General features: G+C 55.9%; 1 protein-coding gene across 1 annotated transcript; it reads left to right on the top strand.

Moving 5' to 3' along the window:
• The first annotated feature begins 6654 nt into the window (after window positions 1-6654).
• Window positions 6655-12902, top strand: OTOP3 (otopetrin 3). Its single transcript, XM_068978738.1, has 6 exons — window positions 6655-7141; window positions 7257-7393; window positions 8280-8338; window positions 8608-8726; window positions 10783-11597; window positions 12732-12902. Exons 1-6 carry the CDS (start codon window positions 6655-6657, stop codon window positions 12900-12902), a joined length of 1788 nt encoding a protein of 595 aa, XP_068834839.1.
• Window positions 12903-13253: the final 351 nt, after the last annotated feature.

Below are 13253 nucleotides of genomic sequence, written 5' to 3'. Positions count from 1 at the left end.
GGAAGGACTGACTAATCCAACTGCCATTTTACAAAGAAGAAACCTGAGGCCCAGAAGTATAGTGACTTGCCCACAGTCCCACAGCAAAAGGAAGCCAGCACTTTTCTACTAAGAATAATAATTTTCAAACTTTTTTTTTCAAGCATCAGAGCATTTGTTTCCTCTCAAATAAAACATTTCAGGGTCTCATGTTTACAACACACGCTGATATAACCCAGTTTATAACCTGGCAGTTCTAGCTTAACAGGTGTTGGGTGGCACAGCCCACCCCATCAGGGCCTCCCCTCACCCACCGCCTGCCCCTCCCTGCGGTCCCCGAGGCGCCTCTCCAAAGCCCTCTAGCTTCTACTCTATAAAAGATATAGAGATGGGGGTGACTGTGAAGTGGGGACACCCGGGTGGGGCAGAGGACTTGCGATCTCATTGTTCTCCCAGCCCTTCGACCCTCTCTGGAAGCCCCCCAATAAAATGATTTGATCCTCAAAAGGAGGGAGGGGGAGATAAAGAAGAAGAGACTGAGAAAGTCAGAGATGGCAAAGGAGGCGCCAGCAGCTAGCGGAGTCAGGAGAAGGGGGACAGGTTGGGATGGGGCCTGGGCTGGGAGGAGACGGCATTTAGAGGGGAGAGTGGGAGCAACAGGGTCGGGCGCACAGGGGACTTTGGAGAAAAACCTGCCAGGACTCCGCCAGCAGGACTAGGTGGGCAGGACGCCAGGCTCCAGGGAGAGCTGAGGAGGGCCAGAGGGGGCGCCCCCTGCCCCGCCCCCTGCCCTGTCGGAACCAGGTCTCTTCCGCCCCAAGTTCACGTTTGACTTAGGGGGAGAGAGGGTGCGGCAAGGCTGATGCTAGGTGGGGTACGGGGAGGTGGGGGGCGGAGCGACCCCAGATCTATGGAGGACGGCTCGTTCCCTGCTGGGCCGCCAGAGGAAAGTGTGGCCTGAACCCCGAAAGGCCTCTACTTTGGCCTAAGGACATTGCACCCCACCCCACCCCTGCGCGTGTCTGCACCGCCTCCGGCCCCGCCCTCCGGTCCAGCCGCCTCGCTATTGGCGGAGCCGTCCGGGGAGCCCCCGGCAGGGTAATTAATGAAGGATTAACGAGAGCCCCAAAGTCAACAGAAAAATCAATGGGCCGCGGAGCCCGAGAGGCAGCAGCTGCGCAGTCCCGCGGGGGCAGGGCGTCGGGGGCCTCGGTCCCCGCGCGGGGGCCTCATCTGGACAGACGGGAGCCAGCCGGCGGCGATGCCTGCCCAGGCCTCAGGTAAGGCTTCCCCGCGGCGCCGTTAGGGCCTGGAGCGCCCTCGCACCCCTGCAGGAGCATTCCAGGCGAGCCCACCCTCGACACACACCTACTGCGCTCCCAAAGTGAGGTTCAGAAACCGGGGGCTGCAAGGACTAGGGCGGGAGGGAAGCCAACCCCTGGGGACCTGAACTTCAGCCCCTCTCTGATCGCCACCCCAACCTCAGCTCCGCGCCCCATCTCCTTTTCCCTGGCTGGGGGCGCACAGAGCTCGCCTTGCCATAGCCGCGTCCGAGCGCGCACAGCCGAAGCCGGGAGGAAGAGAAACGTCCGGACGGCTGAGGTTGCCCGGACGCCCAGTCCGAGGCAGACGTGTGGCGGCCGTCCTAGGCCTCGCAGTCCCTCGAGTGGCTCGGAAAGAAATGCCGAAGCTCCCCCGCCGGTGCTCAGCAGCCTCCTTCGGAACTGGCCGGGCGCCGCGCCCCGACGGCTCCGCAGCTTTCATCACTGCCTCTAATCAAGACCCACAAACCAGTTTGGTGTCTGGGCCCTCCCTCGGACTGGCGTCGCGCCGAAGGGCGTGTCAGAGAGTGGTGGATTTCTCTTTGTCAGTCTGGGCGCCTGCACCCACTTCCCGCGACCCTAGCTTGCCCACCCCAGCACCCTCTCCGGGGGGAAGGATCCTCTCCGCCACTTTGAGGGCTCCCTCTAGCTGCCGATGCAGGGTTGGCCCCTGGGGATGGGGGCGGGGAAGATAGTCAAGGCGAGGACCCCTAGAGGATAGGACTTCCTCCTCCAGCGTCCTGTCTAGGTCTGCAGTCCAATCAAAACTGCCCCCCCGCAAATTCACCAATAACCTTGGCCCTTGGGGCTCCTCTCAGACTGGACAGAACAGGGAGGAAGTGCATAAATAGTATAACACTCAGATCATTCTGTGTGCCAGGCATGGCTCTGTAGGTATGTGCATGTGTTAAATCATTTACTTTTGAGGAAACTCCATCAGGTAGGTATCATGCATTAATTCCTCCGTTTACTCGTTCAAGAAATCTTTATTGAACATCTACTATGTAGCAGGTACTATTCCATAGTTGTGTGTGTGTGCAGATGAGGAAACCGAAGAGAAACGCCCAGAATGACAAGAGAAACAGAGATTCTAGGGAGCTTGTCCAAGATCACCCTGGTAGTAAGTGCCAGATTCTGGCATTAGGCGGTCCTCCAGCCTTGGTGCAGATTCTGGGAAGGCGAGATGGGGCAGTCAGGTTTGGGAGGAAAGGAGCAAGGAGGTGTCCCTGTGAGCTTCAGGCTTGCTCAACCTGGGCAGGGAAGTCTTAGAGGAAAAGATAAAGATCTTCTGGAAAGTCAAGGGTCTAATGCCTGTGGGTCTCTGTCCACGGCTCTGGTGCTGAAAGTTCCCCAGAAAATGCCAGAGGCAGTCAGCAAACATTGGTTCAGTGTCCTGCCTGTAACAAATTTAGGGGTAGGGTGGGGTCTGAGATAAGCAGGACCTGGTCTCTGCCCACCAGGCACACCCGGAGCAGTACACACCCACTCCCGATAGACGCTTAGGCAAAGAGAGAAGTCTTCCCAGGAGAGGTGCTTAAGCTGGATGGTGACAGTGGGCAAGAGCGATTAGGGGAGGGCAGCACAAGAGATGGAAGGAACAGCAGGCTGGAGGAGTGATGGTGGGGGGAGACAGCAGGAGAAACGGGGAGTCCTCTGGCTGGGCCTGTGGTGGGCATGTGCCTGGGGTGTGAGAAGGGGGCTGGACAAGGAGGAGGGTGAACTGGAGCAGGAAAGACAAGGACTGGGAAAAGGATAGGAAATCACTGGTGGAATCTTTAAAAGAGCACCAAGTTTTGTTATTCTATTTGCCCCAGAAGAGGACCTTAGGAGGTATAAATATTGGGCAGGTTGCACATGGGAAAGTGGGGGCCTGAAGCAGCTGCATTTCATTTATTATTTTAATTTTGACTGTGCGGGCTCCTCGTTATGGTGTGGGGGGGCTTCTCTAGTTTAGCTCATGGGCTTATTTGCCACTCAGCCTGTAGACACTTGAGCTTCCCTGGTGGCTCAGGTGGTAAAGAATCTGCCTGCAATGCGGGAGACCTGAGTTCAGTCCTTGGGTTGGGAAGATCCCCTGGAGAAGGGAATGGCTACCCACTCTAGTTGTTGATGGACAAGGAAGCCTGGTGTGCTGCAGTCCATGGGGTTTCAAAGAGTCAGACACGACTGAGTGACTGAACTGAATTGACCCACTCCACAGTTCTTGCCTGGAGAATTCCATAGACAGCGGAGTCTAGCAGGCTATAGTCTAGGGATCGCAAAGAGTCAGACGTAACTGAGCTACTAGCACTGTGGGGTCTTAGCTCCCCAACCACAAACCAACCTTGCACCCCCTGCATTAGAAGGTAGGTTCTTAACCACTGGACCACCGGGGAAGTACTGAGGCTGCATATGAAAGCCAAATATGCTGAGGGTCTTCTGCTGGTTCCATAGAGGGAGAGTCTAAAGCTCAGAGTCCAAAGAGAGAGACAGAGCAGAGCACAGCTAATTAAAATAGAGTATGACCAAAGACGCTCCAGCCTCAAGCGTGGGTGCAGGGCAGGTATCTAGAGGGACCCCCTAGTCCAGCCTTAGGTGAGGGGGTTCAGGGGAGGATTCCTTGAACTGGTGCGACTCCACTGAGTCCTGAAGGACACCCTGCAGTTTCGCCAAAGGGTGAGGGGGTAGGTATGATGGGTAAAGGGTGGAGTGTGGGAAAGACAGGGAGGTGAACAAAAGCAAAGGATTCTAAAAACTAGGCAGCAGGATGGCACAGCCCATGGGCAAGGGGGAGGGTCTGAGAACAGTGCTGGAGAGGGCGGTCAAGGCCAGACCAGGAAGCAACAGCAGCTGCCCTCCCTTGACCACTTTGCACAGTCCAACCCCATGCTAAACATACGCTGCCTCGTTTCTTTTCTTTTTAATTTAAAATATTAGTTTATTTGGCTGCACTGAGATTCTTAGTTGCAGCATGTGGGATCTATTCATAATTCCCTGACCAGGGATCGAACCCGAGCTCCCTGCATTGCGAGCACGGGCTCTTAGCCACAGGACTGCCAGAGACTGCCCCCGGCTTCATTTTGAAAGGCCGTGAAGGCCACGCTAGGTAGTATGGCCTCTACGCTGAGAGCAGTTGGTTGCCTTTGCAGCAATCACAGTAGGGCAGAGACACAGTGGGTAGGGAGACTAGTTTAGGAGGGAGCCGTGAACCAGGGTAGTGGTTGAGGTCAAGAAAATCTCAGAGCTGTCTGTGAGCTGGAATACACGGGGGCGAGGGGACAAGCGAGGAGGACACGTGGTTCCTTCTGGGCGATGTAGGGCTAGCGATGCTTCTCTGAGACAGTGAGTTAGAAATCAGGCCTCTGGCAGCCTGGATAATGGGGACGGTGAGTGCTTAGGACCCTGAGCCCAAAGCACCAGGAACGCAGGGCAGCAGCAGGTAGAGCGCCTGGCATGGGAGGAGCGGGGAAGGAACCTTCTCACCGGGACAGCAGCTGCGACCAGTGGGGCATTCCCGCTCTCCAGTGCAGCTCTACGTGAACCCAAAGGGCCCATGGGGCGAGGGTGCTAGACTTCAGGAAGGGGCCCTGAGCTGGGTATGGGGGTGACCCAGGATCTGGGTCAAGCAAGGGGGGACTAAGGGGTTTGCTGTTGCTCTTTAGTCCCTCAACACGTCACACTCTTTCACAGCCCCGTGGACTGTAGCCCGCCAGGCTCCTCTGTCCATGGGATTTCCCAGGCAAGAATACAGGAGTGGGAAAAAAAAAAAAGAATACAGGAGTGGGTTGCCATTTCCTTCTCCGGGGATCTCCCCGACCCAGGGATTGAACTCGTATCTCCTACATTGGCAGGTGGATTCTTTACCACTGAGCTACCTGGGAAGCCCAACAAAGGAAGCAGGCCCAAGTGAAAGCTTGCGGAAGCTGAGGAAGTAGCAGGAGACACTCAGGGAAAGAGAAGAGTCAGGGATGGAATTCCCCTCGTTGAGCTGTGCACTCCTGAGACATTGAGGCCTCCAGGGAGGGTACAGACGGAATTCAGTTCTATCAAAGTCAAGGGCATGAGAATTCCCTGGTCATCCAGTGGTTAGGACTCTGTGCTTTCACTGCCGAGAGCACAGGTTCAATCCCTGATTGGAGAACTAAAATCCCTCAAGCCTCACAGCAAGGCCAAAAAAAAACAAAAAAAGAGTCAAGGGCCATAGCATTTGTGCTGATCCCAGGATGTCCCGTGCTCATGGTAGGCACTGCAAATCAGTGTCAGAACTTTTTTCCTTACGCCTTTAATGTGCTTTACAATTAATTTTAGGAAATAAAATAAAAACTTTAGGACTTCCCTGGCAGTCCAGTGGTTAGGACTCTGTGCTTTCACTGCAGACGGCACAGGTTTGACCCCTGGCTGGGGAACTAGGATCCCATATGCAGCACAGCACGGTCAAAAAATAATAATAATAACTTTACAAAAGTAACGTTTAAAAAAAAAAAGCAAAAAAACAGAACATTAGCCACTCCTCCCAGTGCCCGTGTTTTCCTCCTTTCCCCAGAAGCAACTCCTATCATGAACTCGATGGGTGTCTTCTAGAGCTTTTCAAAGTAATTTTATATACAACCATTTTGTTGTTGTTCAGTTGTAAGTCGTGCCCAACTCTTTGTGACCCCATGGACCCTCCAGGCTCCTCTATCCATGAGGCTCTCCAGGCAAGAATACTGGAGTGGGTTGCCATTTCCTTCTCCATATAGCACCCATGCTGCTGCTGCTGCTAAGTCGCTTCAGTCATGTCTGACTCTGTGTGACCCCATAGACGGCAGCCCACCAGGCTCCCCCGTCCCTGGGATTCTCCAGGCAAGAACACTGGAGTGGGTACATAGCACCCATAACAGAGCATTATTTCCGATACAGCATTCTTTCCCAAGGATGGGAAAGCCCAAGCGCACACTCGGCCGCGGGATCCTTAGCACAGCACCCTAGGCAACCACGACCCAACTGATCAGAGTCAGAATGAGAGAGGACACTGACTTTGCTCTCCCTGACTTCAGGAGTGAAACTCCTTCCAGAAGACAGGGCACGCACAGCCTTTCGGGGTGAAAAGTCACAGCCTTGGAAACAGCCAGTGGCCAAGCACTGTGCAGATGCCCTTGGCTCCCTTGCTGGACGCCACTGTTCCACCTAAGATCAAACACTGAGGCAGGAGGACAGGGGTAGGGTGGGGGAGAAGTGGTCCTCAAGCCCCTTTAGATAACCCCTAACTTTATGTGGAACACAGAGGGCTGGTCTCTTTGAACCTTCTCTGGTCCTGTAAGGTAGATGGGGTAGCTGCTATGATTTCCAATGTCCCGATCAGAGAGGTTGCTTGGCTTCCCTAGGTCACACAGCAATGAGAGGCAAGAGTGGAATGGAGCCCAGGACAGCTCTGCAGCCAACAAGAACCCTGTCTCCCTCCCCAGCCCCTACTGAGGCTCCACCCATGGCCACTCCAGAGGCTCAGGCGACTGGAGAGGCTCCGGCCAAGGAGAACCAAGTGGCCTTGGGGTCCGAGTGGACCAGGGCCCCTGCCTCGCCGGTCCAGAGGTCCTGGCTGGCAAGGCACTTCTCGCTGCTGCTGCGGCGGGACCGGCAGGCCCAGAAGGCTGGGCAGCTCTTCTCGGGGCTCCTGGCGCTCAACGTGGTGCTCCTGGGCGGAGCCTTCATCTGCAGCATGGTCTTCAACAACGTGGCCGTCACGCTGGGGGACGTGTGGATCCTGCTGGCCGCGCTGAAGGTCCTGTCCGCCCTCTGGCTCCTCTACTACACCGCGGGGACCACCCGGCGGCCGCACGCCGTGCTCCACCGGGACCCGCATGCAGGCCCCGTGTGGGTGCGGGGTGAGTGTCTGGGCGCCCGGAGCGGGGGTGGGGGGTGGAGGTGGGTGCAGAGGCCGGGGGAGGGACCGTCCCCGCTCCGGGAGGTGCCAATGGCCCCCACCCGCCGCCCGGCCAGGTTCCCTGGTGCTCTTCGGCAGCTGCACCGTCTGCCTCAACGTCTTCCGCGTGGGCTACGACGTGAGCCACATCCGCTGCAAGTCGCAGCTGGAGCTGGTCTTCCCCGCCATCGAGGTCATCTTCATCAGCGTCCAGGTGACTGGCCTCGCCCACCCCCACTCCGCACCCTATGCCTAGAAACAGCCACATCAGCGAACGTCCGCCCAGAGGAGGTGCCCACACACACCACGCCCACCCGCCACCCCAACCATACCCACGCCACCCGCGAGTGTCAACATCAGCGCTGCTCACGGAGTCTCTGAAACGCAGACACCTATTGATACGTCTGCCAGTACATACCTAAATCTACACCCCCCACCTGGATATACAGAGCTTTTTTTTTTTTTTTAATACAATTTATTTTTTATTTGGTTGTATGGCATGTGGGATCTTAGTTCCCTGACCACAGAGGGAACTGGTGCCCACTGCAGTGAAAGTAGAGTCTTAGCCACCGGACCAAAGAGAAGTCCACAGAGCTACTCTTCTTTTTTTTAATAATCTTATTTGTTTTGGCTGTGCGGGTCTTCGTTACTGCAGGGGCTTTCCTCAGCTACAGAGAGCAGGGGCTACTCTCCGGCTGCGGTGGGCGGGCTTCTCTTGTGGGGCACGGACTCAAGGGCACGTGGGCATCAGTAGTTGCAGCTCCCGGGCTCTAGAGCACAGTCTCAGGAGCTGGGGTGCACCAGCTTAGCTGCTCCAAGGCATATGGGATCTGCCCAGATCAGGGATTAAAACCAGTCTCCTGCCCTCCAGGGAGGCCCAGGCGTGGCCCATTTTAGAGACGAAGAGACTGAGGCTCAGAGATGTTTTGCCACTGGTCCAAGACCACACAGTAAGGAAACAGTGGAGCCAGGAATCCAGGCCAGGTGTCCTCACTGTCTCTTCCACTGTAAATACACACGAACCACTGGCGCACACACACCATGAACCCACCACCCACCTCCACCCCAACCCTCCGGGCTCAGAGCCTGTTCTTTTTCAGACCTGGGTGCTCTGGAAACACTGTAAGGACTGCGTTCAGATCCAGACCAACTTCACTAGGTGAGATGTGGGCCCCTTCTCGCCTTGCAACAACTCCTGGGACACCCCCATCCCCCACCCACGCCAGCCCTCCACAGCTTCCCTGGGCAGGGTGGCCCTGGGACTATGGATTGGTTGGGTCCCGGGGAGCCCCCCAACCCTCCTGAAGTTCTAACGGCAGGTAGGATCTGGCTTTGGGTGAGAGCAGTCCCCCCAAAGGCAGTGATGGTGAAGCGCGGTACCCACGGCGCTGGCCAGGCTGTGAGGGCAGAGTGTAGCACCTCCTCCAGGTGTGGCCTGATGCTGACGCTGGCCACGAATCTGCTGCTGTGGCTTCTGGCTGTCTCCAACGACTCCATGCACCATGAGATCGAGGCTGAGCTCAGCGCCCTCATGAAAAAGCTCTCAGGTAAGAGGAGACGGCGACCCCCCCATCTCTGAATGTGCGCACACACATGCATACATCACGTTTCCGCAAACAGGTGAGGCTCAGTGACTCTGTACAGTTGGGAGCAAGCTCTAGAGTCCAGATCAAGACTCAACAAAAACACTGTTGCCAGGGGTACTGACTTTTGCCTGCATTCTGGGCCTGCCCCACCAGGTTCTAATGCTCCACAAGCTCTCTCCGGGCACCATCTTGCTATCACTGAGCTAGCCACTAATCCACCAATAAGTCCAGGTACTCCCTACACCCCTGGTATCTTCATTTTAGTTGCAAGAAACTGAGAACCCTTTACAACTGAAAGGAATGTCTTCCCAACACACTTGTAGGCACCTGGACATATCAGATATCAGGAGGAACAGAATGTTTCTGGGCAGAAAGAACTCCCTGGATTCTCCCATGTACGCAGTACCCCACCTATACAGGGTGCAGTTAGAGGCCATGTCCTACATGGGAAGGAACATTGCTGTCTGTGGGATTCAGCCACACCTGTGTGTATACAACCCCCCCTCCCAGGTGCCATCAGCGTGTTGACTTGTGTACAGCCACGCCTTCTCAGCACACTCATGCACTCACACACCCATTGCATAAATCTTGGCACGCCTGGATACTGTGGCATTCTTTATGCTCCAGATCCATTCCTCAGAAGAGCTATGCAAAGAGAATTTTTGGCAAGTGACATCACGCGTTTTTTTTATTATTAAAGAATTCAGACATCTAGATGAGTAGAACAGGACATACCCATAACCTAGATGTAATCATTTTTAACACTTTGCCATATTTATTCCAGTATTTTTGGTGAGTTACTTATCTTATAGAAATCCTGTCATTTCATCTCAAAACATTTCAGTATGCAAGCCTTTAAAATAATATATTTCCCTACATTAGCAAAATGCTATAATAATTGCTAACTTCCTTAACATCATCCCCATCCCCATTTATATGGATAAATCTATATCTGACTTTGTCCAATCAGCCTAAGAAATGTCATTTACAGGTGGTTTGTTCAAACATGCAATACAGTTGGTGGCTCAGTTAAGTCTCTTTTTCCCTAATGACATTGAGGTTGGTCAGGTTGCTTCCTCGTGGTGGCATTTGACTTGTTCCCCTCTTCCCTGCTTTTCCTAGAAATGGGAAGTGTGGACTGAAGTGTTGATTAGATTCAGGGGGAGCATTCTGGACACCAGCATTCCACCGGGGATGCTGTGTCTTTGCAGGGCACCTCATCACAGGAAAGATGTCTGATCACCGCACGGTGGATGCTGTTGACCAAGCAGGTGTAGCAACCAGAGCATCTCAGTGCAGAGTTACAGATTTCCCCTCGTGCTCAGCAAGTCATCCGTAGAGCTTTGGCCCTGAAGACATCACATGTCAAATGCTTTATCTAAGCTTGGTCCCTGAGGTCTAGAATCCTTTTGTCAAGAAATGATCATTCTGGGGACTCCCCTGGAGGCCCATTGGTTAAGACTTCATGCTTCCCCTGCAGGGGCCATGGGGTTCGATCCCTGGTTGGGGAGTTAAGGTTCCACACACAAAAAAATAAATAGAAATGAGCACCCTGTTATTTCTGCTCTGTGTGTGTGTGTGTGTGTGTGTGTGTGTTTTGTCGCGCTGGGCCTCTGTTGCTTTGTGAGGGCTTTCTCTGGTCGCTGCGAGTGCGGGTTACTCCTCATCGTGGTGTGCGGGTTTCTCCTTGCAGCGGCTTCTCTTGCGGCACACGCAGGCTCAGTAGTTGTGGTGCATGACCTTAGTCGTTCCGAGGCACATGGAATCTCCCCGTACCAGGGACTGAACCTGTGTCCCCTGCATTGGCAAGCAGATTCTTACGTGCAGCGCCACCACCCATTCTGTGATTTCCGACTTCCCTCTCTGGGCCTCAGTTTCCACGTCTGTAAAATGGGTGGCTGGGTCTCTTCCACCTCGGCCACACTCCAGGAGGTGAACAGGATTGATTTGTGCCTCTGGTTTCCCCCGAGCAAGGCCCGCCTGAACCTCTGTCCCTTCCCGCCCTGCCCCCTCCCAGGCAACGGCACCAACACCTGCATGTGCCTCAACGTCACCATGTGCGAGGTCTTCCAGAAGGGCTACCTGATGCTGTACCCCTTCAGCACCGAGTACTGCCTCATCTGCTGCGCCGTGCTCTTCGTCATGTGGAGGAACGTGGGCCGCCGCCTGGCACCTGCCGCAGGCGCCCCCCCCGGCGCCCCCTCCTTCCACCTGCATGGGGCCATCTTCGGGCCGCTGCTGGGCCTGCTGGTGCTGGTGGGAGGCGTGTGCGTCTTTGTGCTCTTCCAGATCCAAGCAAGTGGCCCAGCCATTGCACGTGAGTACTTCACTGTCTACTATGCCTTCTACGTGGCCGCGCTGCCCGCTATGAGCCTGGCATGCCTGGCTGGCACGGCCATCCATGGGCTGGAGGAGCGAGAGCTGGACACGCTCAAGAACCCCACCCGCAGCCTGGACGTGGTGCTACTGATGGGTGCGGCGCTGGGCCAGATGGGTATCTCCTACTTCTCCATCGTGGCCATTGTGGCCACCCGTCCCCACCAGCTGCTCAACTGCCTCATCCTGGCCTACTCGCTGCTACTCATCCTCCAGCATATGGCCCAGAACCTGTTCATCATCGAGGGCCTGCACCGCCGCCCGCTCTGGGAGGTGACTCCCGAGAGCCTGGCCGGGAAGTGGGAGGCCGAGCCGCGCCGCAGGGGCTCCCTGCTGGAGCTGGGCCAGGACCTGCGGCAGGCCTCGCTGGCCTACATCCACTCCTACAGCCACCTCAACTGGAAGCGGCGAGCCCTCAAGGAGATCTCACTCTTCCTCATCCTGTGCAATATCACAGTGAGTGCTGGGGCGGGGAGACATGGGGTGGAGCTGGTGAGACAGCCCCAGAGGGCCTCATTCAGGAAGAAATGGATCAAGGTGCATTCATTGCACGCTGACAGTCCCCAGGGCGACTGGCTTGTCCTTTGATTGCCAAGGACACAGGCCTCTTTCCAATGAGCTCGATGCTGCTTGAGAGTGGTAGCTGGCATGGATAAAGGTGCCAAGCCTGTAGCTAAGTGCTCTTTATAAACATGTATGTAGAATTTTTCCCCAGGGGAGCTTACTGCTTAGTTGGGGACACACAGGGGGACCAGTTAGAGTTATCAAATATTTAATCGTCCCCTGAATTCAGTCAGAGGAAGAGATCAGAAAGTGCCTACAGAAGCTCTAGGGGAAGGTCTTAACAGTAATACTCAATACCTGGTGGCTGCTAAGTCTCAAATCCACCTTTCCCTGCACCTCGCTGAATCGTCACCCTAACACGTGAAGCAGGCGCTATTGCTGACCCCATTTAACAGATGAGCAGACTGAGGCTTAGGCTGTTTGACCTGCCCATATTCCCAGAGTCTCCCAGGGGCAGTCCTGGGACAACTCCAGGTTGTTTGAGCCCATGCTGCTACTGACTGTGCTGGCAACACCTCCGATGGCAAAACCTCTGGTCCAGGCAGAGCATAAGTAACAAATTGGCCCTAAAGGGAGGTAGGAGCTCAAAGAAGAAAATGTGGACCCAAGTGTCCGAGGAAGGCTTCGTGAAAGTTTGGTCTGGGCCTTGAGAAATGAGCAGAATTTGGACAGGAGGCAGGGTCGGAGTGGAGTGGGCAGAGAGTCGTGACAGCGGAAGAATGGACCCAGAGCAGAAAAGAGGGATGGAGATCGAGGCCAAGGGGATCCCCACTTGATGGAGCAGGTTGTCCCGTGGGAGTGGCAGCCAAGGGTCTCAGCTGGAACTCAGGCTGGCTAGCCCCAGGCAAGCTGAGGAGGGGGCTCAAGGCCTTGAGAGGGAGGGAGATATAAGGGCTGGCTCTGCCATCCTGAGGAGGAGGAGGCGTGGAGGGGGCGCAGGTTCGGGAGGCCTGCTTCCCCTGAGCCGAGGGCCGTGGGGGATGGGAGAGCCCCCTGCCTCACTCAGCACCCTCCTCTCCTTCCCAGCTCTGGATGATGCCTGCTTTCGGCATCCACCCGGAGTTTGAGAACGGGCTGGAAAAGGACTTCTATGGCTACCGGACGTGGTTCACCATCGTCAACTTTGGCCTGCCTCTGGGGGTCTTCTACCGCATGCATTCTGTGGGGGGGTTGGTGGAGGTCTACCTGGGGGCCTGAGGGTACCCAAGGAACCCATGCCCTGCAGACCCCCACAGTGCCAGGGCCCCATTCCAGGGGCACCTAGACCAGCCTGGCATCCCCAAAGCCTGCTCTGCCCTGGAACCTCACTGAGGGGCAGTGTCACTGTCTCCAGGCCCAGACCAAGGGCGGGGCCTGGACACTGAGCTGCTAAAGCCCACACCCAGGACGGAGCACGTGCCTGCCCCCTGCTCCCCACCGCAGTCAGCGCAGCCCAGGAGGAAGCCCTCTCTCGCAGCTACCCTCTGGGACAGCCCTGCACTGGGAGTTTGGGAAGGCGCAGCCCCTCCCCAGCCAGGCCTGGGGGCCCGGCCTCCTGCCTGGCCCAAG

The sequence above is a fragment of the Capricornis sumatraensis genome, chromosome 8 (genome assembly GCF_032405125.1).
Source record: "Capricornis sumatraensis isolate serow.1 chromosome 8, serow.2, whole genome shotgun sequence".
In the NCBI taxonomy this organism is placed as follows: Eukaryota; Metazoa; Chordata; class Mammalia; order Artiodactyla; family Bovidae; genus Capricornis; species Capricornis sumatraensis.
Note: the sequence above shows the minus strand (reverse complement) of the source record. Positions and strands in the feature narration are given on the sequence as shown.